At 35.7% G+C, this 26,502-nt stretch overlaps 3 protein-coding genes across 5 annotated transcripts; 1 reads left to right on the forward strand and 2 right to left on the reverse strand.

Annotated features, from left to right (window-relative positions):
• Positions 1-3,714: 3,714 nt before the first annotated feature.
• On the reverse strand, positions 3,715-11,603 carry LOC105281786 (hyaluronan mediated motility receptor). 2 transcript variants are annotated; one of them, XM_011343268.3, is made up of 15 exons: positions 11,249-11,603; positions 9,597-9,772; positions 8,991-9,272; positions 8,676-8,900; positions 8,126-8,602; positions 7,859-8,041; positions 7,545-7,760; positions 7,128-7,322; positions 6,911-7,044; positions 6,442-6,814; positions 6,100-6,321; positions 5,945-6,013; positions 5,758-5,864; positions 5,528-5,681; positions 3,715-5,079 (listed from the first exon to the last, which is right to left on the reverse strand). In XM_011343268.3, the coding sequence occupies exons 1-15, from the start codon at positions 11,292-11,294 to the stop codon at positions 4,903-4,905; spliced, it is 3,036 nt and encodes a 1,011-aa protein (XP_011341570.2). In that variant the 5' UTR covers positions 11,295-11,603; the 3' UTR covers positions 3,715-4,902. The 2 variants fall into 2 exon arrangements, with proteins under 2 accessions (XP_011341570.2, XP_011341571.2); XM_011343269.3 differs by having other exon boundaries at positions 7,560-7,760; positions 11,249-11,602.
• A 624-nt stretch (positions 11,604-12,227) lies between these two features.
• LOC105281784 (transcription termination factor 2) lies at positions 12,228-17,586 on the forward strand. Its single transcript, XM_011343263.3, has 12 exons — positions 12,228-12,787; positions 13,258-13,451; positions 13,560-13,766; positions 13,871-14,016; positions 14,134-14,635; positions 14,719-14,838; positions 15,031-15,248; positions 15,370-15,871; positions 15,980-16,311; positions 16,384-16,554; positions 16,644-16,843; positions 16,920-17,586. Exons 1-12 carry the CDS (start codon positions 12,603-12,605, stop codon positions 17,065-17,067), a joined length of 2,925 nt encoding a protein of 974 aa, XP_011341565.1. The 5' UTR covers positions 12,228-12,602; the 3' UTR covers positions 17,068-17,586.
• Positions 17,462-24,753, reverse strand: LOC105281785 (cationic amino acid transporter 2). Of its 2 annotated transcripts, XM_026967932.1 has the most exons (12): positions 24,616-24,753; positions 24,417-24,536; positions 23,837-24,015; positions 20,814-21,057; positions 19,942-20,226; positions 19,608-19,712; positions 18,904-19,282; positions 18,598-18,737; positions 18,409-18,511; positions 18,156-18,304; positions 17,804-18,079; positions 17,462-17,726 (listed from the first exon to the last, which is right to left on the reverse strand). In XM_026967932.1, exons 1-12 carry the CDS (start codon positions 24,671-24,673, stop codon positions 17,608-17,610), a joined length of 2,157 nt encoding a protein of 718 aa, XP_026823733.1. In that variant the 5' UTR covers positions 24,674-24,753; the 3' UTR covers positions 17,462-17,607. The 2 variants fall into 2 exon arrangements, with proteins under 2 accessions (XP_026823733.1, XP_011341568.1); XM_011343266.2 differs by lacking the exons at positions 23,837-24,015; positions 24,417-24,536; positions 24,616-24,753 and adding an exon at positions 22,703-23,671 and having other exon boundaries at positions 17,579-17,726.
• Positions 24,754-26,502: the final 1,749 nt, after the last annotated feature.

Raw genomic sequence — 26,502 nt, forward strand, 5'->3', positions numbered from 1 at the left:
TGAGTTATAAATCATTCAAGATTCGACAATTTAGGAAGAAACACATCAATATGAGAGAAACGATAACTATCTATATATGGACGAGTCGATGTTAAATATCAATGATTTTTATTACATATAATGGAGACTATTTGAATTCAGTGTACAGTTAATTCCCATGATACTATCACTGGTAGTCACATCGTCGATGTCAAAAAAACCGATGTTTCACATACAAAATCCAATATCACGTACACGTATGTAAAAAAAATTGCAAGCTACTGCAGATATCGCCTATTACATGAAATACAAATTAATAGGACATTATCCACGTGTCATTATTAATCTCTTAAATGGAAGTCTCGTACGTTCTAATTGCCCGTTATAAAATAAGCACGCCGACCGTGTTCATTTTATTACATGATTGGAAACTAGTGTGAAAAACATTCACGACGCATACAAATACATATACTGTACGTAAAAAATTATTGGACAGCGGCCAGAAACGCACTTAACGAATCGACTGTACGCAGCAGCTATATGTAACAGTGATGCAATCGATGTTGCGCTGTATACTACATTGTTTAGACTATCGTGTTGCAGTTCTCTGTATAAGCAGATATGAGATTTTTGTTATCCGCTTGCAATATTGCTATTTTTGTGTTAATTTGCAAATTCTAATAGACTTCATACAGAGAACATGTGGGAAAAATATAATGTAACGTACGCTTCCATACGTTTCTGAGGTATGTGAGATCCCCGCGCAACTTCCGAACAGCACAAGGGAAGAGTGCTCGAATCACGGACGGGGATGCGCTCGTAACGAACGAGCACAATGCGATTACGTTAATTGCCTCTTTAATTAGACGGCACACAAACTTATGTCGGGAGAGAACCGCCTCCTTTCTCTCTCATCTCCTCTCCTCCCTTCTACCCCTTTCCCATCCCTCACGGCGTTGCACAAATATTTAATTACAGCATCACACGTGCGGGATTACACGGATCTCCTTAGCATTCGCAAGGCGCGGTCGTACTTAGCATAGAACAGGATTTGCGTCGAGCTCCTGCACGCACTCGATCTCTTTCCGCGTGTGCAGCAATAACAAATATCGCGAACATCTGTGGATCGTTGTTGATGCGCATTCGATTCGTGACGAGTCCAATTGAACAAATAGCAACGACCGATGCAGTGTCTCGCTCAAGATATTTAGCTGAAAATATAATTAAAGATTCATTCATGGCCATCGTTGTATAATTATAAACAACACAGCGTACGAAACTGGTTGCGATAAATAATAAATCGTCGAATCAATAATGTACTCATGCGAGAATCGTGTTTCCATGCAAATTGGGTTCGCGTTTTAATCACATCACTTATCATCGCATCGTTACCGAAAATCGAGCACGCGTCGGTACGATCTCGCATTTAATTACTCTCAACGTTGATTCCCGTAATTAGCGACTATTGCAGATCGGCGTAGCATCCCGGAATCCCGTAGCTCAACGATAAAGACAGCGAGTTGCAATGAAAGCCACATGCTAGTAAAGTATCGCTGATCCAGGGATGGAATCCAATTGAAATCGACGAAAAGACGTCACCCTCTCTCCCTCGCGCAAATTAGATCTGTCGGGGAAATCACGCGAATGCAGAGCACACGCGGAGACGCGCGCGTCGAGGACAAACGCGAGGGGGTGGAAGTAACACGACGACGCACGGGGAGATTCGACGTATCCGTTAATCCGTGCGGCTTAATACGAGGACCGGGAGAATGCAGGAACCGAGCATACATTCAAAGACGGTTGAGACCCGCTTTCCCGTTGACCATTGGGGGTAATTATCGTGGCTCCAGGGAAAGCTCTCTCACGCTCAAATCCCTTCCGGCTAGTAGCTGGCGGAGGCTCGCGCCCGTACACACGTCAATCCCCCTTAAACTCCCTCTTGAAGCTCGGCATCGTCGTGCATACGCTGTGCCACGCCAGCAATAACCGGTAATTTTTCTGCAGCGAGATCTTTGCAGCGGCAACCAACCGCCGCGCGTTTATCCCCTCTGGCTCGCTCTTTTCCTTCGCCTATCGTCTTCACCCCTTTCAGGGGTGCGTGCTAGCTCTCGACGACGAATAGAGAAAGCCCTCCTTTCGAAGACGAACCGCGCGAAATAGTCAATTGTGAAGACAGTGAGATCATTTAAGTGATGATCGATTTCCACATAAAAATTCTTAAATTAAGATTATTGTGCATCGGATCATACGCGTAAATCGTGCATGTCATAGAAAAATCTTTTAATAAACGAATCATTGGTTGATTGTCCAAAGTATGAATCATATACAAGGTACAACGAAATAAAGAAAATTACTTTTTTATGTACGGATTTTCTATGACTGATCTTCTTTTGATGAAGATATATTTGTTAATAAAAATATATTATCGAGTAATCATTTACATACGTAATTAAAGTTTCATCATTAGTGTATTAGTGCAAACAATAATGCGCAGATTGATAAGTTTGTTAATCCTTCAACAAAACATATCATTTTTTTATTTTGTGAATATCTACGCTTTCTTGTGTTCTTATTACATTTTTTGCGCACTACATGTACGTATTACGATATACATGCACGTTTTACCATTGCTTCAAAGTGTCCCTAGCGCGAAAAATTAATTTTAAAATATTTTTATTTTACATCTTCTTTTTTTAATTTTTTAATTTTATTATCTTAATCTTTTTCTTCGATTCCTTGCTGTCTCTCTTTGTGTGTGTTATTATTACAATACAGTAATAAAAGTCATTTCACAAGATCGTGAAATTATATCAAAAAGGTCTCTCAATGCAAATATTCGTGATTGTAGAAAGGAAAAGGTAATAAACTATTTCCCTTTTACATGCAAATATTTTCCAGCGATAGACACGTTAATGGTTATCAACATTTATAATAAATACGCATATAATAAACAAATTTGCGTTGAGCCAGAGTTTGTGTTTAAAATTCGCCCAGTAAATTATTTCCATTTACCCGATTTATTCTACTAATTATAACGGTGGATAGTGAGAGCAGCTACATGCTTTTATATGCAATCGATGTATACTATTAGCATTAATCCGATTCGCTCTCTAATCCCGTTCACCCGAGGTTTATTCTAATATCTAAATTTATAAAAAGTTCCTGTCTCTCTCAACTGTGATAAATTTTGAAGGGTTAATGAATGTAAGTCATTAGGTATGCTTTGCATTTGAAAATAAAGATCATGATACCATATTCATTTAAATTCATCTTGATATATATCGTCCACATCCGAGGCACGACTAATCCGGCGCGACAGGATCACACGAAGCATAAAATCCAAATTACGCGACGATACGCGGCAAATCCGTTCTAAAAGTTCCCGTGCCGGTCTCGCAAATTACATCCGTGGGGTTTTGTCATAAGGATCGTGCTATTTAAGTTCTGTATCTTGACACGAAAACGCGCTTTTTAGAGGAAAGGGCGGACGGGTTGGTCGTTATTAATGGTAAATAGACGAGACGTTGATAAGACGAGAACTAATTAGATCGTGGAAGTTGTCGGCAATGTTTAAAATTCATGTAGCCATTGAGAGACTTTAAGGAGGAGTTCAAAGAGCAGTATCCATGGGGTTACAGTGATTACTGGTGTCAAGAGCTGCCACGAACGGAATGTATAAATACGCCGCGCGCGGCAACTTCGGACGCATGGCCAAGCATAATAAAGTCTAATCACGTGAACGAGTTGTTAATAATTCAAACGGGTTTCGTTGTGACATCTTCCAAGTGGTACATTGCTGCATAAAAAATTACAATTAACGCATCGCACACGTATATACGGATTTTGTTTGTTTTTATATTAATGTGTATTATATCAATCATTATTCACGTATTACACTTTCTCTCGTTCGATTGCATTAACCACTTAATAATCAAAATTTTTACATTATTAATGATCAATTTTATACCTTACTCATACAATTCACTCTCTCTTCGCAGCATAATTTAGTATTTGTTTAAACGTATACTCGAAATCAACTTTTCCTTTTCATGAAACTGTAGTAGATAAAATAAAATGTACATTTGTGAATGTCCATATAAAATTCATACAGTTATGTCATATCAATCCTTTTTTAAGATTTTAGAAAAATGAAGCCGTGATATAAGATACATACTACAATAAGTCTTTGTATTAATAATAGTCAGTTCATACAATTAATTCTCTTAGAATACTGTACACCAGGGTCTCTTTTTATGCGGTATTTCTTGCACACGATTCACAATTACGTTTTTTTTCATGCGTTTTACTTACTTTTACAAATCATGCGTATCCTGTACGAATATTTCAAATCTTTTCTTTTCTTAAATAGCATGCTGTACAATAAAATGTTTTTAATGAATGCATTTCTATATTTTAAATTGCTTTTGTATAATTTGCGTTACTTTAACACAACTTTTATACTTTATTACAAATCAATTTTTACACTTTTTTGCACGGTATGCATCCACCGTGTAAAAAGAGACCGGGTATATATAATAATTATAATAATATCGCATTATGATAGAAATTTTTAAAGACAAAATATATTAAAATTTATTTCATGCTTTATAATATCAAAAATATTCCGCTAAAACGAGCTTCCTTTACTTTCATCCAAGTTTGAAATACAAAATGGCAAAATTAACAGCAAGTATTAACAATAATACCTTATAACTTTTATAAAAGAAATATACATCTTTTAAAGTCATATTTTCTTTTTCATAACGATATGAGCGACATTAATATTAATATTATCGCGATGAATATTTTTCTATTTCTTCCGTCAAGAAATTATTCGAATCGCGAGATTCCGATATTTATAATGTTGATTGACACCTTAAGAAAACTCTCTATTTGGGTTATACATATATCTACTACTTAAAATTAATCATTTCGACTTCTTAACGGCGTCGATGTGTTCTTATGTGGCGAAGAGATGGGAGTCGAGTGTACCATTCCCACGTTCTCCTTGCCTTTCCATTGCGATCGCTTTTCCTCCACTTTCAATTTTTCTATGGTCTTTTGTTGCTGTTCGACTAATTTGGTCTTGGTATGTAAATCCTAAAAAAATTATTATCCTTCATCAGAGTTACGTCGGCGAAGTATATAGAGATACAAACGTCATAACATGCACTAATTTACAATTGAGTAAGAAACAATTAATATATATCATGAGATGTATTGGACAAATAAAAACGCAACGTTGATTTGCTTAAAAGATAAAAATATTTATTTCTATAAAATATATATTTAGAAAAAAATTATGTATATATACAATTAACTCATATATTATTTACATGACAAATTCAAAAGTACATCTTGGACTATTATCTTTGTATCAAGATTAACGGCATTATTTATCGAAGATCAAGCAATTAGGATCACCGAGCGTGCACACAAGAACAGGCGTTTCTGTTTGTTCTTATCAATGCCATGGCAGTAACTTCAGCAAAAATGGATACCATATGTATACCAAAAGTGCAAAAAACAGAACAGCTAACCAACGCACCTGTTCTAATTGGTAGATCTTGTTTTTCAGCTGAGTTACGTGTTTGATCCGTTGTTTGGGGTTCTGGTGGCCGATGACTTCAGCGTACTTCGCGCTAACTTCCTCGTAATCTTCTTTGAAACGATTATGAATCTCGGTAATTCTTTTCGTCTCTCTGTGCAAAATAAAATAGCTATTATTTCTCAAATGTCTATGATAGACAATTGTTCCTTGTATCAAACCAAACTTACTCTTCAGCTTCTTCGCGTTGCGCTCTTTCTTCCTCGAGTTGCTGTTTAAACGCGTTTTCCAAACACTTCCAGTCAATTCGTGCTTTGTCGAACGATAATGTAGTCTCCTATAACCAATAGCAATAACCATTTACAAACCTTGATTTCAACATAATTCAACAATTCTCAGTTTTGAAAAAGTAGATACCTTTAAAGAGTTTTCCCTTTTTTCGAGCTGTTTAATTGTTTCCGAAAGCTCCTCTATCCGAGAATTGGCCTATAAAAGTTGGTACAGATATTAATAAATATACACTGGTACTTATACGTGTGATTTATCATTTTAACATTATAGTCGAAATTTACCTCATCAATAGCCGCTTTGTGTTGAGTTGCTAGAGTTTCAACCAATCGATTACTTTCTTCTAACGCTTTTTCTCGACTCTTCAACTGTTCCTGCAGTTTGCTATTTGCCAGCTCCATTCGTGAAATGTCTACCGCTTGAACGTCGTTTCGTTCTTCTAATTTGAGTAACAGATTCTGTGCTTCACCGAGACTCTTAGCCATTTCATCAAGTTGTTTCTTCAGCTAAAATTGAAGCACAATAATTTAAAATAAGGAATCAATCGTTAGAAAAATTTTAATATATTACACTTGTGAATTTTGCATTAAGCGAACCTTAAATTGGAAGAAAAATGGTAAGATTACCTCGTCGTTTTGGAGAGACTTTTGCTTAATGTCATTTTTAAGTTTTGTAAATTCTTTGGTCGCTTCACTTTTGATAGTCTCGATTTTTGTCTCACATAGGTTCCTTATCGTATCATAATTGGACATATTATTGGCTTCTAGTTCACCAATCATGTCTCTGTAAGTGGCTAGTTCTTGTAGGCAGGCTTCAACTTCTTTATGCACCATTTGCGAGTTATTACGCATTACATTAAGCAAATCTCTGTGCTCCTGTATGCAATCTTCACTACGTTTTACTTCACACTGTAACCTTTCCACTTCGGCATTGCTCTGTGCCAAGCGATCGGTAAGTGCCATAACAGATGCTTGATTCTCCGTCATTATTACTTCGAATCTATTTCAAACATTTAAGATCATTGAATTGTGTGGCAATTGGCTAATAAAGTTAAATGCACGAAAGATTAAAAATAATGGGAAATGTGAAATTTACCTTCTCCTCTTGGCAACCATTTCGGCTGCTTCTTTTCTTAACAGATCCTTTAAACCTCTCAATTCTTCCTTCTTCTCCGCCAGTTCAGTTTCCGCCCTATCCAACTCAACTTGCAAACTTTGACTAAAGATTTCCTAAAAATCACAATTTACCATGAGGATACACCATATTATGGACGACGTCACCACCGAGATCTTACGTTACAATCTTAAATCACCTGAGTTTCTGCGGACGATCTTAACTCCTCGAGTGCCGCGGAGAACTTGACGATTTCAGCGTCTCTCTGCGAAATTTTCTCCTCTAATGTAACACGCTCTTCTTCCATACGCGCCAAGCATGTCTCGTATCTTTCATTGGTAAGTCGCATCTCCTCCTTTACGATGCTTTGCGCGTCTTTGATCATAGCATTGACCTGAAGGACAAGTGCTACTTTAGTATCCAGAGAAACGTTGGCTCCATCACAACAGAAATGTTCTCAAACATCACAGAAAACATAGATAAAACAGCCGACATCTACAGAGCGCATTTCCCACCCCACAAAGCTCATTAACAAAATCAATACTGCTCACAAGAGGTCACACAGGTATTAGAGGAAAACTAGCAATCAGTCAGTGATGTTCGCCGTTTTACGCACGTGTGATCCGCTTACTTTCGCGTCGCATTCAACAATAATTCTCTTCACGCGTTCCTCACTCTCGTAGCGACACGCTGCCAATGTTTCCCTCGTAACAGATTCCGCATTTTCGATCATTTTCTGAGCATGTTCCGTCGCCTTTTGGGTCTCCTCTTCGATCTTCTTGGTAGTCGCTTGCTTTAATTCATCCATTTCTTTGCCCTTTGTTACAGTAACCTGCATAAAATATTTACATACATTTAATCATTATTATTGATAAGTATGTAAAAATATATGTGTTAAGTACTGTCAACGAAAGTTGTACATTGACGTACATTTTCCAACTCTCTCAGATACGTTTCCTTAGTATCTTTCAACTGTTGCTCTAAAATTAAGTTTTCTTCAGAATGTAGATTTTTTATATTATCCAGATCTTTCTTATATTTTTCTATCACAATGTTATGTCGTTCGTTCGACGATTCTAGCTCTTTTTGAGCATCATGCAAACGCTGACTTACCTAAAACATAAATAAAAATTTACATAGCAATTGTATAATTGAAATATAATTATTCAGTATATATACATATATATGCATACGCACATCTTTATATAACCTCTGAAGATCCTCTAATTCCTCCGTAAGAAAAGAGTTTGTTTCTTCTATATCATTCGCCCTCGTTTCCGCTCTCAATTCAAGCATCTTACGAGTGTCATTTTCCGTAAGCAATTCATTCTTTTCCATCAGAAAGATGTCTCGCAAATGTTGCATTTCCTTTTCATGTTGGTCAGTGAGATCGGACATTTGTTTATTGGAATTATCGACAAGCTTCTCGTATTCCGCTTTAAGTTCATCCAATTCACACTGCAGGGCAGACAACTGAGCCTGCAAATCTAAAATGACGTTCTGTCTTGTTTCCAACTTCGCTTCGAGATTAGACCGCTCTTGAGTTAAATCGGTGACACGAATGTCGAGCTGACATTTTTCCTGTTGTAATAATCCAATCTCGGTGTCACGATCGCACTCTACTTTCTTCAACGTGTTCAGGAGTTCTTCAATACGTGCTTCGAGACATTGAATCTATTAAAAAAAAAAACAAATGAGAGTGTAACTCTCTGTATCACACTTCTGAAATGAAGTAAGTTTAATTTACCCGTATTTTGTTCTCTTCCTTTTCAGCACATAATTCAGCCTCCAATGTGCCAATTCTTTTGACTAGTTCGGCCGCACGATTTCTAAGTTCCGTTTCCATTAGTTTTCGAACTGAAATCTCTTGCTCCTTTTCTTCTGATACTTCTAACAGTTGAGAGCGAAGTAACTTCATTTCCACTTCATGCTTGTTGTCATGATTATTCATTATCTCCTGTTGTAGCTTAGCCTGCGAATTATAAAAACGCATTAAAAGTATAGCGCAATGTTGATGACGCTGCTGAAAAACAAATAGTCCACTTAAAAATATCGTATTAACCATTGTCTCGATATCCTTCGCGTGCTGTTCCTCCGTTTCAATTTGTTTCTTATGCAGCTTCTCCAGCTCGGCTTCTAATTTCCGCACATCGTCCTTCATCTCTTCAATGTGCCTCTCGTGTTCCTGTATAGTCTTATCCTTATTGAGACACTCTACTTGAAGATCCGCAAGTTGCTGAGTAGATTCGTATTTCATGTTCTGATTTCTGACTATAGATGTTTGGCCTTGTGTTTTGGCCGGTCCCGCCGCTTTCATTATTAATTGTTTTCGCGGCAATTGAGGCTACGTAATAATATATAATTCATTTATGTAACTCGATAAACTTCATTTTTATTAATAAAAGATATATTTTAACAAAAACTGGCTCTTTTTAAATTCTAAAAATAATATTCTTATAAATTGATTTTTTTATAAAAATCGACTAGACATGCTCTACGTGAACGCATCACTTGATGAAGAGAATGATGTAACGCGAATAAAGCGTATGCGAAAACATCGCGCGCATAATTACGATTTATGATGTTTCATTCTGTGACAATCGTAATTAAAACTCCGCTCGAGTATTACGTTCGCTTGGTCAGTGAGAAAATTTGCGACGACTCTTACTATACGAAAAACAGGAGTTGATGCAATTCCAGAGCTCTTTCCTGATGTAATCGATGAATTCCATTCTGCACTGCACGTACTCCTAGTATCCATAAACCTATCAGATTTCTCAATAACAAGTCCTTTTACTTTCTTTTCAAATTTCGGATCATAGGCGCCTGGCGGGGGTGCTTCACCTGCAAAATCGTGCGCGCATTAGCGAAGTGGAACAGATTAGATATATAAGGAATTTAAGCAGTCCTTTTTCGATCGTATAGTCAATATTACAATAAATAATATTACGCTGATATAATTTAATTTATTTTCAAATTATATTTTTCCAATCTATGAAGAAAGAATTTAATATTTTTACTTTTTGTATGATCAAAATTTTTATAATTATAAAAATCTTGATCATACAAAAAAAGTAAAACAAATAAAAGTGCGTAGAAAGTAGTTGAGAAATTTCTATTGATGCATTTATTTTCTACGAAGGATGTAGATTTAAAATGCTTTAAATAACATATTGCGTAACATCCCGATCGATATCGCGCGGCATTGTACGAAGAAAAAAGACGCGTCTTCCTTTGGCGTATCCTGCATAGGGAAGGAGAGGGAGCAGGCGCAAATGGGGGAGACAGCTGTTCTGAATGCAAGGGACACATCTCTTATGGGGTCGCAGGATAACCAGGTGTAGCCGGCAACGTCCCTGGCTGCCACCCCATTGCCCAATCGTGCCCCACGTACAATAAAACGTCTTCTTCTTTTATTGTCTGCCGCGCGCTTTCTCCATGAGAATCAATATGTTAAATTTAAAGGTCTCTGAATTGTGATACAATATGAGCATAAAAATAAGATATGGAGAAAGAATAATAAGTAAAATATAATATTGCCTCTTTCTTGGACACTTGCTTGAATATGATAGGATAAGAGCTACATGGAGCAAAGACTAACTATGATCAGAAGACAGATGCGAGTAACAAACATTGAAAAAATTTCAGCATCGATCTCAGTTAATAATATAAAATGAGCATAAACAAATGTATATTTCTATTTACTTGCGTATATATCGATGAAGGAAATCATTTTATCTTGTATTTAATTCTTATAAGTTTTATTAATTATATCAATCGCAATTAAAATGCGCAATTAGTAGATCTTAGTTTTTGCAAATTCGTATATTTTACAGTTAAAAGTTTCATTCATTTTATATCAAAAATAATTTCAAATTTAGCGCTGAAATTTTCCCGCCATTACGATTTCCTCGAGGTTCAGAATGTTATCATTCCTCGCAGATTTGCAATTACGCAATTATAAAAAAACATGACATCAGTATAACTGTCGTAGAATTTTGGCATTTTACAGAATTTTACAAGGAAGCTTTCTTGCAAGAAAAATGTTTTCCTAAAGCACTTATACATTAACACACAGGTTAATATATGACATTTGATTATTTAATGAAGCATATTTTTCTACAATAAAAATATTAGAACAAAATTTCACGAATTAAAAATAATACGGATACAACATTACATTACATATCAATAGATAATCAATAGATCAATAGATAAACACTAGAAAGAGAAATCATCAATGTTTCACCATTACATTAGGAACAGTAAAATTAGCCAACCAAGTTAATCGATGGAACAAATCCAATGCAAAGGACTTACTTCCAAGTTCGTTGAACCGTTGTATCCTTGCCTTGGAGAAGGACATGTTGCCGTAACGTATCTCAAATCAACAGAACCGAAGAACGTCTTTCCGCGAGATTATCACCGAGTCGCGCAAGTCGTCTGAGGAACTCGCACGATAAGGAGCCACGACGATTGTTGTAGCCTGCTTGACCTTTCCGTATCTTTCCTATTCGTGATCCTCCTGCTTACGACCTATGCCCCGCTTATTGCGAGGGAAAACGTGCGAATCCCGCCTGATCACGCCGAACACTGCCGGCCATTACCAGCTTCCAGATGCAATTCTTTACGTGGCTCCGGTCGCACCGGTTGTTTCGATTTAAAATGACGGTTACCCGAGTCCAGCACGACGGCGATTCGTCGCGTGCACGTTGCGCAAGCGACCAATCAGCGCACGTGCTGCCATGATAACGGCTCTGTCCGATCTGTCCGCATTATCTGCACTCCGAAAATGCAGCTTGAATTGCGAACCGTTCACAGCGGAATCTTAAATTTTGCAGCAGCATTTTCTCTATTTTCTTGTAATTATTTTCTCTTATAATTCTCTTTAAATCATGAATACATATTTCATTGCGAAAATGGAAACACATTGAGAAGATAAATTCTTGTTTAATTTCTATACTTTTTACAACGTATTCTTTCCTCTTCGTCCATTTAAAATTTGAATACAAGACTAAACCTTTAGAAAGTACAAAAGGTGTAGCTGTAAATTTACGGCATTCGCTAAAATGCCGAAAGAGAATGAAGGTGTAGAATGATGCAGAAGGAACAGTGTAGGAAGTGCATGCAATCTTCACATAATTTGGCAAATCATACATGGCTTTTGTTTTCATCAGATATTTATTATTTCCAGACGATGGTTGTTAATTCCGTGCAGAGCATTCAAGTTCATCACGAATAACTTTCAGCAGATATGGCGTGATACAGCTTCGAGGTACAGATTTGAGGTTATTGAGACATCGAGTTTCAACTTGGGCATTGGCAGTAGATTCAAAAATTCAGTTTGATCGTGTTTAGTCGTGAGCATGCGTTGGCATGTGGAGGGGATCGTCTCGCGACGCACTAAGTTACGTATCGTGTCCGTGTGCGCACACGGACACGAAGTGTAGTTGTGTATATCACGTGACTATCCCCTCCCATCTTACCGCATGTTGCCGGTGTTTGAAATGAATCTGATACATTGGTTTAGTCATGGTCCTCAGATTCATGACTTTACGTGTGCAGGCAAAAGAACGTGTAAGTCGCTCGGCAAATGAAAAACAACGAAGCGGTGAATTGAAATCCACAACCTCACGGAACGATTGTATGTTGGGTATTTGAGCAGCGCTGAATAATGTCGGACATTTTTACACAGCGGCGTGATTCTTCGAATCGCCAACTCGAAGAAGAATCCTTTGTCATCTCGGACAGCGACGAAGAGTTCGTTGAGGATTCCATCAAAGGCCTGGATAAGCTCGCGATTGTCCTTGATGAGAGTAATGATGATACCTATGTATCAGAAGATACGACGTCGAGGAAGTGAGTATTTTCACATCGACTTGATCTGAATTTTGTTTGGGACAAATTTCCAAAATAGCGTTGTCAAGATCACGCGAATGCTAATGCCGGAGATACTGTAACGTGCGTGTGTTCTACAGACGACTTGCATGGCTCGTTGATAATCTCGCAGAAAAACATTCTTCAGTTCTGTTGATTTGAGATACGTTATGGCAACATATCCTTCTCCAAAGCAAGGATACAACGGTTTGCGTAAACTTGACAATGCTATTCAAAGTCATAATAATATTGCTATGTAATGCGTCACTTAAAATCCTATAAGTTTCGTATGAAACACTTTTCAGAAATGCTTATTTTTCAAAATAATTAAGGGGTCCAGGACTTTTCATACACTCTGTATTACATTTTACTTCTATTATATATCATAATTCTTAATTTTTTAATTAATATAATCTTCAACAAAATGAAATGTACTTCTTTATTTGCTACAGGAGTACTGATGATGATGATACACCAGTGGTTCGTGTGAAGAAAAACATGAATAGACATATAAGAAAATTCAAAATATTAGATTCTGATGAAAGCATGGATGATGACAACAAAGGAGAATCTCATACAACTAATGACTCGTATAGTGTTACCAATACTTCCGACTCAGATGAAGATTATACTGAAGAAACTCATGGTATCATATAAAACATTCTAATTTTTTATATTATACAAATTAATATTTAATGTTATTTCAATTTAATGTGAGATTTTTATCTAATTATTTCATTAATTATTTTTATAGACTGGTCCATCTCATATTCGCCTGTTAAGAAGAATAGTAAGAAAAGAAAAGACATTAGCCATGATACTACAAGGGAAGACATAAAAGAATTAAAACACAGCTCTTCTAATGAATCCTTAAACTTTCCTGAAGTGCCTTTTGTTGTTAAAGAATCAGGTGTGAAAAATAAGACATCTCATGACTCACCTATGATTATGCTTGATTCAGGTATTGTTTTGAATCACATGAGATTATTGTTTTTTAGAGTATATAAATCTTTTTATCTAAGATATGTGATACTATACAATACTATCTATATGCTCTGATTATAGGTTCTGAATCTGAGGGAAATGCCGCAGCACTATCTTTAGCGAACGAAGAGATTGGTGTTGGAAACATAGATCCATTAGTAGCTCAAAAACGAGCACTTACTGTTTGCAAAGTAGAACAGCTTAAAACTGAATTAGCCAAGGCCAAAGTAAGCACAAGATGCATTTAATTTTATTTATTATTAACGTAATTCTGAGTGAAATCGTAGAATAGTAAAAATAGTTTATATAAAGAAGTACGAATAATTATATAAAAACATTTTTAGCTGTTACTCGTAAAAGGAAACATTGAAGTATTGCCCGATAAGGGAGAAAAATTACACGATAGTATACGCATGCAAGAAAAAGAAATCGAAAAATTGACGCGTGAATTAGAGAATATGCCTTTGGTGCGAAACTTCAATATTAAAGAGACTGAGACGACCAAAAAATCAATTCGGAAGAAAGATAAACCATTATTCACAAAGAATGAGCCATTATCCATAAAAGATGATCCATATTTGGACATTGATAACATACTCATGCAACCTACTACATTGCCAGAGTTAAGGATACTGGGCAAGAAAGCACAAGCAACGAGGGACAAGGAGCTTGCTTTGACGGCCGAACGATTGGAAGATTTGCATGGATCACTCCTAGCTCGTCCATCCGAGAGTGAAAGAGCCAAGGATCCATGGGGATTGAAAGTTGAATTAATGCCACATCAACAGCACGCACTGGCATGGATCCTCTGGCGAGAACAACAAAGACCATCCGGTGGCGTTTTAGGTATCTGGAAGTAATTATTTTACATTGATAGCATTTTCGTGCGATATTGTTGCCTAAATATCTTCCTTTAAATTATTTCATAGCTGATGACATGGGCCTAGGTAAAACACTTACCATGATATCTTTAATTATGACTACTCTTGCCGAGAAGGATTTCGAACGACATAGTGACGACGAATGGCACAGCGAGCGTAGACCTTCATGTATGTAAAAGTTTATTTTACAGAATAAGAACTTGTGTGTGTGTGTGTGTGTGTGTATGTGTGTGTGTGTGTATTAAAATCTTTGCTTTTCTCAGCTTTAACTTCATTAAACTGTAACATAACTGTACAATATAATTAATATAATTTAATAAAACCATAATTTGTTGTAAAATTGTTGATTGCGATTGACAGATCCCAAAGGTGATACCCTTGTAGTATGCCCCGCATCATTATTGTCACAATGGGAAGGTGAAGTGCAGAATAGGTGCAAACGCGGTCTGTTGTCCGTCATGGTGTATCACGGCAGTAATCGTGAACACGTTCCCAAACGCCTAGCAAGTTATGACATAGTTCTCACAACATATAATATATTAAGTAGGGAACACAAGGCCAATTCTACGTTATTCAAGGTGTGTTATGTTTCAAAGTATTATTTAGTTGATGTATATAAACAAACTTGTGATTTTGTTATAACAAACAATATTGTTTTATACGCAACGTATTTAATCATCGATTAAAATTTATTTCTAGATTAACTGGAAGAGAGTGATCCTTGATGAAGCTCATGTGATAAAAAATCACAAGAGTCAGGCGTCTGAAGCAGCCTGCGCACTCGTAGCCAGTAAACGGTGGGCTCTTACTGGGACACCGATACAGAACAAGGAATTGGATCTTTATTCCATCTTAAAGTTCCTGAAGTGCTCGCCGTTCGACGATCTACGCGTTTGGAGGCGTTGGGTAGATAACAAGAACTCTGCGGGTCATCAAAGACTAGCAACGGTGATGAAAACCTTAATGTTGCGAAGAACCAAGCAAGAACTGATGGCGAAAGGTGATTTGGAGAACTTGCCCGACAAGAGCATCGAGGAGGTGACGGTAAAACTGGATCCGCAAGAACAGCTAGTGTACGAGAAGATCTTAATTTATTCTCGTACGCTGTTCGCACAATTCTTAGCGCAAAGAGCGGAAAAGAATCACATGATGGATCTGTATAGAGGAAAATACGACAAGCCAACGTTCCTCTCAAATCCAAGTAAGCTAAATTTCTAATTCCAAGTAAGATACATCGTGTCTCTTGCGTGCCTAACCACTAAAATGTCTCAACGTTCCATTTAATATAATCATTCGTCATCTCTTCAAGATAAACAGACACAGTTTACGAAAGCTCAGAACAAACTGCTTGCAATGCACGCTGACGTAAAAGCTCACGAGATCTTGGTACTTTTGTTACGATTACGTCAAGTGTGCTGCCATCCGGCAATGATTCATGCAATGCTGGATCAGGAGGATGTAAAAGAAAGCGGTATAATGGACATGGAAAATATGGATCCTGATCTAATGGCACGGCTAAATAATATGTCAATCAATGGTATAGAAAATTCCGAAGAAGACGTCGGTATCGATCGAAGAATAACCCAGAACCTGCTCACTGCTGAGAATCCCGTCTTTGATGATGATCGTGTTAGTTCTAAAGTGAGTGACGATCATTTCGACAGTTCCGAATATGTATTTGTAAATGATTAATGCCACTTCATAACGATTTAGATGGGGGTGCTACTCGACATGGTAAAAGAGATATTGCAAAAAGGTGACGATAAAATCATTATCGTCTCTCAATGGGCCACTCTCTTAAACGTTGTAGCATCGCATTTGTCTTTAGTGAGAGGCGCTACATTTAGCAAGTTTGCGGGTAGCGTCGCCATCAAGGATAGACAGGTACATTATTATCATCATTAACTACGATTTTGCTCGTCTTGTTTTATCTTAAAATAATAGATGTATATATGATTATATGTGCTTTTCAGAGTGTTGTGGAGTCTTTCAATAATCCAAATTCCGATCCGAGAATTTTATTACTCTCTCTTACAGCCGGTGGGGTAGGATTGAACTTGGTAGGTGCCAATCATCTTTTATTGTTCGACATCCACTGGAACCCACAGTTGGAGACACAAGCGCAAGACAGAATTTATCGTTTTGGCCAGACAAAAAACGTGTATATTTACAAGTCAGTACATTGCACTTGTTTTTTATGTAAGTTATTCAGGACTCAATTCAATATTCAATATCGTTTCCTTTTCCAGATTTATTTGCACTAATACAATTGAGGAGCGCATAAAAAGATTGCAGGAACACAAGATTCAGATTGCGCAAAATGTATTGAGTGGTAATGGAAGCAACGTGAGCTCAAAACTTACACTTAATGATCTTAAAGAACTTTTCGCTCTCTAATAATTTTATTTGTGATAAATAATATAAGAAGAAAGTTTTATTTTATCTGCGATATCTAGATAATATTAGAATAAAGTAGATGGAAGACATCGCGCCGCTGTTTATATTAAATTAGCTTGGACAACATTAGTTTTTTTATCTTGAGTGACCATTGATCTAAATTAATTTTATTCTAATATTATTTATAATAATAAATATATAATAAGATATAAGTTAATATTTCCAGATGTGTTATTATTCAGTCCAAAATGAGCTTAAAATCTTGTTCCAGATATGTATTCTTTTTGCATTAGAGTATATTTTGTTATAAAAACATTTGAAATCTTAAGAATATAAAATGTGAAAATTATTTTTAAAATATACTCTAATGCAAAAAGAATATATATCTGAAACTGGAGTTTGAGCTCATTTTGGACTGAATAATATTAGATTGTATGATGGTTTATACTTCTATATATGTTTAACGCTATGTTATTCTGAGAAAACTTAATTGTTCTAATTAATAAATTAAGACAGAAGAAACATATGTTATTATATTTATCACGTAATGTGAGAAAAGTCAGAATCCTTCCGCGCTTCGTTGTTAGAATTGGCAATTGGCATCTTCTTTTGTTGATTATTACTGTGCCACACGCCATATAAAAAATATATGCTCAAACCTGTGATAATAGAATCCAATACATTTAAGTACATTCACGAGTATATACATATGTTTAACTTTTCGTAATATACTCACCAACTACCATCCACACGGCAAAGCGTATCCATGTCATAACATCTAACATCATCATAAGATAAATGTTGATAATGATGCTAAGTCCTGGCAAGAATGGCACAAGCGGCACCGAGAATGAGAGTTCCTTGTCGGAGACTGGTTGAAGATAAATGAAACAGAGGACAATCAAGAGTGCAACGACTAAAATGGCAAGTGGTACTATGAATATCGCTTTCCCGGCGTTGATTTCTTCTAAGCAAGTTGATAACAAAGCGCCGATGCACGCACAAAGGACGACTGCGAACAAATTTAGTGATCATTAGATATTTTGAGGTCGAAGCATAATCGATGAAGGTACAATAATAATCCTTACCGTAGCAAGATACGAGAGAAGTAACAATCTGCGAAGTAAGTTTTGTGGAATGATTTAATTTGTTCGCGTTCACCAGTTGCTTCATGATGAACAGACAAGTCCTTGGATCGCGATCGCCTTTCTTCTCACAAGCTTCACTTTCTTCGTATCTGCAAAAAAAGTACTATTTTTAGATCAATTCTTGAAAAACCGATTAAACTGCGAATATAATTAAGGAAGTACTGTGATTTTCTCATTTATTACAATTTCTCACCGTAGGATAAGCACGCAACATGCCACAATCGAGTACGCCAGTAACGTGCCGATACTCATCATATTGACCAGTTGCGTGAGTTCGAATATTGCTGCCAGAATTCCTGTAACATTATATATTAATCACTAATTAATTAATCATTAATCGGTGACTAAAAACAAGTTGATAAAAAAATTCGTATCGACAAACCTGTCAGAAACCCAGCAGAAAGTGTGCCCATGAACGGGGTCTGGAATCGCGAACTCACTTTTCCCATCCACTTGAAGATCAGTCCGTCTGAAGCCATTGCGTAAATTACTCGTGGCAGGGGAAACATCGCACCTAACAAACTGAAGTAATTGATAAGTTGAGAAAAATCTTGTTTATCAATTAATTCTCGCGCGCGTATTCCGAAATCTCTAAATAGTTTCTTAAGTCTCTACAAGCAAGGATTATTTCTCTTACTAGAATATATCGTTCGAATATATTTTTTTATGCAACAGAGAGTGACATTACCTGGAACAGAGTCCGCAAATCGCTCCGATCGAGACAAACCACTTGGCCCAGTTCCATCCTATCGTCTCAAACAGGTGCGGGAACGGCGCGTCAGGGTTTTGTTCGTAGTACGGTAACACAGTAGTTAGTACCGCTGAAACACCGAAGTATGCTAGAAAGACGACTGTTAGTGATGCAACGATCGCTATCGGGATGGATCTCTGTGGATTTTTGGCTTCTTCTCCTGTAGTGGCCACGCAATCAAAACCAATGAATCCGTAGAAGCATGTCGCTGCGCCAGCTATGATGCCCGATATGCCGTAAGGTGCGAATCCACCGGTTCCGAACTTGCACTCCTCTTCCGTGCATGAGGGCTTCGTTTTCCAATTGCTGGCATCAGCTATAAATTTTACATCTTTATATTCTATCGTGAAATCTTATATGTATATACAACGTTCTTAAATCATCTATAATTATCTTCATAGTTAATATTAATATTAGCTGTACTTTTGTTTTTAATAAACACTTTATATTAAGTTACATACTCGTACATTATAAAGAAATATAAAAAACTTTAAATAATTTAATTAGAGATTATTTACTCTGATAGATCTGTCTTATGAGTAATATAAATAATTAATTATCGATGATGTGTTAGAGAAAAACTTATATTAATCCCGTAGATGGAGAGACAGAAAGACGAAAGAAAGGCAAAAAGCGTTTACCTTTGAAAGAGCCGGCAATTATGACGAAGAGCACGACGCAGAGATTGACCAGGGTGAAGACATTGTTCGCTAACGAGGATTCCTTGGCTCCGAAGGCAAGCGCAACTATGAAAAAAATCGCAAATTACTTTCTGCGTTTTCAAGAATTATCTGTTTTTCATCACTGTTTCACGGTAACAAAATTCATATAACTAACTGATCAATTAGTAATATTATCTATGTGTATTTATGTTATTCGTTTTAATTAGGAGAATTTTAGGATTACTCTCTCAATAAAATACATTTATGTACAACGGAGCATAATTTAATAACATTAAAAGAATTGCTTTATTACCTGAGAATACCAAAGTAACACCGAACGCAAAGAAATCTGGATACGACGACAGGTGATTGACATCGATCGGCGCCGCTGATTCGAAGGCTTTCCTCATGGTATTGTTAAAGAGTGCATCAACGTACGTGCTAAGGCCGCGCACTACGCTGGCCGATCCGATCACATACTCTAGAATCAAGGTCCAGCCGATGAGGAACGCCACGAATTCGCCCATCGTGACATAGCTGTAAACATATGCAGATCCAGCACGAGGAACTCGCGCACCGAACTCGGCGTAACAGAGACCTAAGAAGAGACCAATAACGTAGTCACTCATCTTTCCACTGCCGAAAGATGTAAAATATAATACATATTAATCATTTATTGTGAAAGCAGTAAAAATAAATTTTAATGCATTTCAAAATATAATTTTTTTATACGAGCGTGATCTTTTTCTCTAGTATTTTAGAGAAAGTATTTTTAATATTTTCCGTAATAATTTTCAAATATAGTACGACTATAGTTAATTTTAATCATAGCGATATTATCATATTTGACGAAAGTTATCTTAAAATCATCAATTAATTCATCAAACTATACATCGGTTTCCTTGCTAGAAACCTTTAAATCAGGCGTAATAAATCTTTCGGCTAGCGTGAAACGGTTTTCGGTATCATTTCCTGCGATGTTTGCATTCTCGTAGTTCTGAGATTAAGATTTGCTTAGACAATGAAGATGAATGAAAAATGGATATCTTATACAAGTTTTCTACGACGTAGAGTTTTCTCTTAATAAACTGGCTAAAAAATGATAAATTTAATATTCTATAATGGGAAGACAAATGATAACGTTCATCGAATTTTTCTTATCAAGTATCAATTAAAGTTGTATACCAGCAAACATCGATGCTACCGCGGCAATGGCGAATGAAATGACCACGGCAGGACCAGCAGTGTTCCTCGCGACAGTTCCTGCCAGAACGTATACACCTACTCCTAAAGTAGAACCAATTCCTAAAGCTGTGAGATCAAGGGTCGATAAACATCTTGCCAATTTAGAATCCTGAGAGACGTCCACTATCTTTTTGCGAGTGAACACCTTGTAGAGGCTGCCTAATTTCCACTTCATGTTGTATAACTGTAAGGAAGACAATGTACGTACAATTAATAATTTTAATAATTAAAACTGGAGAGAGAGAAAAATTGTTTTGCTGAAGAGATTTTGCAATTTTTCAATATTTATTATATATAAATTTTATCTTCCTTTCTCTCTACAGTAAAAGAATAAAAATAAAAATTTAGTATTATTCAAACTTAATTATCGATATCCTAGAAATATAAAAATAATGTTCACCCAAGTGGATAAATCTGCGAGATAAGTAACTTACCATGACCAAGTTTGTTAAAACACAATCCATTTTCGTGCAAAGAAATATAGAAATATTAACAATGAATTCTACGAACTGTCTGTCGAACAGTCAACGCACGACTAAGAGGAGACTTAATTAAAATGTCTTTATATAAATCAAGTAGCAGCGTGTCACACGTCGGGAACACGGTTCTTCGGCTCACTCAATTGGTCAAATTGGTCTCGCCGCTTGTAGAACGGCGCCTCGATAAAGCCTATATTTACCATGATTATAACGATCGATTTTCTCACGATTTCAAATCGAAGACGATATCGTTGTTCCTACAATCACCTTATCTTTTTAACAAGCATACGTTTTCTAGCATTTTTCAAAATCCGATCCATTCACATTATTAATGTCCAAATTTGAATCACACTGAATATGATTTGTCGAGGCCAATCGTGAAGTATTAAATTCGGAAAGAAGCTTGCAGAGTTATAAGTTATACTACATATAAAACTTTGAAGAACTTGATAATATAAACAAGATGCACTTTACTTTTCGATTGTCTGATATGATATCTGTGATGTTCACGTGCCGCAAGCGCAGTGTGTTCATACTATTATATTATATAAAGTTAAATTATTCTAGACGAATATTGATGCTAAAGAAAAAACGGATATTCGTCCTGCAACGCAAAATAGAATTTTTATGCCAAATTTATTATGTTATATGTTATATATAATATAGTATATTATAATATATTACAATATTGATACTATTCGGTCAAGTTGAATACACACATGCGACTTACACAGTAATATTTTAAGATTTCCAATGTCAGAAATTTTATTGACACATTTGCTATCATCGTGTAATTAGAAAACTGTTTATTATCTGCCTTACATTCTATTCTTATTTCTCATATTGAGAAAATAGATTTTCTTTATTTGGAAATGAGATAAAAGAATCGCTGTTACACGATGTGTATGATGGTGAGCCCTCACTTTCATCCCGTCACACGTATATGATGCCTGATAGCGAACATTCAAATCCGAATCGCATTTATTTCTCGACATTTTCGTAAAAATGTAACGCGCTCTTACTTTCGCAATATATACATTTACAGATAAGCAGATCAATTATTAACACAACGCGGAAAAAATTATATATATATATCGTATATAAAATATTTTTGAAAAACAAAGTTACCTCTCGATTAAATTGTCAGCGGAAATGGATATTATAAAATGGTCGCTTTTGCGATCGGATTTTTATTTTTTTTATATGTATATATATCGGATTGGAACATTTATACGCGGTAAATATTATCGCGATAAGCAGGATATTTCATATTCACGTATCATATCCATGAAATTGGGAGACCAGATTCCTGGAATGTGATAACGTTCACGATAAACACTGTGTACTTACTTAATCGGGATCGGAGTTGCGCGACTTCCTTAGTTGTGCACAAAGTCGCTTCAACGTTATTACTGCAATCGCACCTGAACGTCAGTGTTAATTATACCGTAACGTGATATGTGGACTTGGAATTGTTTTCACGAATATAACAACTATCCTCTTTATCCTGCTTATCTACGCAGATATCGATTATCCCCTACACACACGTATGATACGCGACTAATCATAAAAGAGATATGTCAATACACGTACTCTTCACAGAGTTTAACATTCCCCCTCTCACATGCAATTTGCTTTGCACTCATAGGAGCTTCGGTAATTTGCGGAAAAGAATGGTTGCGTCCGTCAAGCGATAACGAATGCACGACTGAACAGGTATAAGCGTGTTTGGTTCAGTTTAGTACTTACATTTTAGTACTTATAGTTTAGTACTTACAAGAAAAACATGAAACAAAAACTTTAGTTGTAAATAATTTTATTGAAAAATGGACGGACTATATACTATACATATAATATACATATAAATATATGTGATAAAAATATAATATTACTCAATGGACGGATTAAATGGCTGTACAATACATCCACAATCGCATATAAGATTTAAGTTTGTAATAAACATTTGTTAATTAACTCTAACAATATTAAAAGTATTTTATATGTTCGCCTGAATAATACTTCATAATAATGCCTTACATTATTTCTGTGTGCGTGAATGATTCTGTTGTAGACACAAGGCCATTAAGTGAACTTTTATAATATTCGGAGAAGTAAATGTACAATGTATAAAAGATTAGATCAAACATAAACATTCTGATATGTTAAAAAATATTTTTAAAAAAGTAAAATTGTATTATATATATATTCGCTCTTAATTGTTATTATTTTAATAAGACTTTTTACGTGCAGTCTGAGATTAATTTGCCAGCTGGCTAAAACGTCAACTGTATTGCTGATTCTCTATGTCTGTAGAATCATTGTCAATGAAATTTTGGTATACCCAAAAACGAGATCAAGATTGTTACACTCAATATTCCCTTGTGTAATTTTGTTTCATTTCCAGAAGACTGAAAGGAATAATAAAGAAATTTTTACACATTGTATTTCTTTGAATTACTGAAAAAAAAACAATTCTGTACTCACAATGACGTAATAATTACACCTGTCACCCTGACAACAAGAAGAACATTTCCAATCTTGATACCAAATGTGAGTGCAGTCAGGCATGTTGCCTCGCTGCAACCTCTCACAACCCTTCTTAGTGGCGCATCTTTTGGAGACATAAAACTGTTTTTTCGCACCTTGCGACCAATATGGTGTACCTGGAATCGACAAAGAACCATTGTCTTATAACACCTATTTTTAATGATCATAATCTAATGTGCATTATATACTGATTTGTGACTACGTGTTCAACTACATACAAATAATGAATACAATTATGTGTATCATCAATTAACAAATTACATTCTTATTATTGAAAACAATGTACTTGGTTTATCGCACATACTCAAGCTACTATCCAAGATATCAATATCGATACATTAGTTAATTAAATTAAATACTTTATCGATTCTATTGAAGAGATTAAATGATAACTGACTGACTGACTGACTGAAGGACTGATAAGGATTGTGACTCAGATACGTCCACGCGCGTATGACAAGGCACATAACCTCAGTAGACAACAACAAAAAACAAAATGTGTAAGATATGTACTTACTGCCCCATCTGATCTCCGTGAGGCAGATGTCTTGTCCTTGCTCGCAGGTTTTAATGGTATTCAAGCATTTGTCCTGGTTACCCTCCTGATCCGTGCAAACGTAACACTCCAGGGCGTGGCCTGTGTCAGAAATATCATATCCGAAATAAAAGCCAGAAAGAGAGAACGTGGTGCAAAAGATCGGAATTTTCTTACGTACCGAGAGACACGCAAAAGATAGTGAGGAGCGCGAAATGCCATTTCGTAAAATTCGGCATTTCGAGAAACTAACAGGGTGAACACAATTTTTTCGCGGACACAGTATATACAATACTCCAATTCCCCTCTCTCACCGCCTTGACGACCAATGTGTCAACGAAAACGTAATGCACATGCGCGAAATAAGGAAACTTTCTGGTAGCGCAGTCTGAGTTTTCCTCTCACTTTCTCCCTCTCTGTTCTCTCTTTCTCAGCATCGTTTCAAATCCGTTTTTGAATAATTGTCGTAGATATATTTGTAGAACGGCTAATAATCACTCAATACGTCATACATACGTCATACGATTGTAAAAGCGCCTTAAGCTTAACCTAGAAGCGTGCATTGATTGGATTGAAAACTTTTTAATATTATTATTAAATGCATCGTTAATATAAACATACAGCAAAATAAAACATATTCCAATTAGATTTTTGTGCACATAATGAACATACTGGGAGAGGATCGTGTTGTGGCTATCAACTCGTACTTTTACAAAAATGTATTTATGCTTACGCAGATGTACTTATGCTTACGCAGATGTATTTATGCTTATGTTACTGTCTTTTCATTTTCAACAGTATTTTAAGAAAAATAGTAGTTACAAAGGGATATCATCAGGAATGTTTTTGTCTCATCTTTGTCAGCTGAAAATGCTTAATTCTTAATATTCTTTTTTATATTTTTGCTATGCTTTATTATTATTTTATGTTAATATAGATATATTCATAGCTCTATTATTACTCATTACATACACAACTTTACATGCAAATAAAAGAATTATGTTTAAATCTGACAGAAAGAATTCTTACACAATCTTTCTTTTTGTCTCTTTTTCTTTATTGTATAATTTGTTTAAGGGTAGCTCCTTCACGTTCTTCACTTTGTTATTATTTTTAGAAGTATTTAATAATCGAGAATAGAGTGGTGAAAGTGATTTTCCATTATAAATATTCTTACATACCTTAAATATTAAGTTACATATCTCAGACAGAACAAAAATCCAAAAGACATTGCAAAGAAATTGGAGTTATTATATCTAAAAGATGTAAAGACGTTCTTTAAACATCTTTGCGATGTCTTTTGGATTTTTCTGCTGTCTGGGTATCCTTTTTAAATACCTGGTACAATATGCACAAGGAGATAGCCATCCACTCATATTACTCTGGGAATTGATAAGAATAAGTCTCTGTAAGCAGTTCGCAAGAATAATATCTACGTAGCTCTATATGAAATTACAACACAAATGTTATGTCATATAAATGTCGATTTCTCAGGCATATTACCATACTCGTTACATATTCAAAATGCTTGCAATGTTAACAATATGCTCAACGAGTAAATTGTGTCTCTCAAAAAATTAAAGATGTATCGATTTCAACATAAATCAAGATACATTTCTACAATCACCTAAGATTAAGTTCAACTTCAATTGAATGCACAGATAATTCTTCACAAAAAATTGTGTTTACCTCTGCTCATTAAAATTATTCTCTTCTAAAGTGAGAAGTAATTCAAGTAATAAAGATATATTATAATATTTTTCACAGGCAAACATAAATACTTATTTAAAAGTACAACCATATATATTGTTCTTACGAACTGCCTACAGAGCATTATTCTCATCAATTCTTAGAGTACTATGAGTGGATGGCTATCTCCTCGTGCACACTGCATAAGAATAATATTTAGAACGGAAGATCACTTTTGCCACTCCGTCTCACCTATTAAATACTAATTCTAAATTGAAACCAAAGTGTATTACCAGAAGTATTTACTATGACTTTCAATATCTTGACATCGATTCGTCTACCTGCAAACAATTAGGATTAAGACTAAATTAGCATATGT

The sequence above is a fragment of the Ooceraea biroi genome, chromosome 2, assembly GCF_003672135.1.
Source record: "Ooceraea biroi isolate clonal line C1 chromosome 2, Obir_v5.4, whole genome shotgun sequence".
In the NCBI taxonomy this organism is placed as follows: domain Eukaryota; kingdom Metazoa; phylum Arthropoda; class Insecta; order Hymenoptera; family Formicidae; genus Ooceraea; species Ooceraea biroi.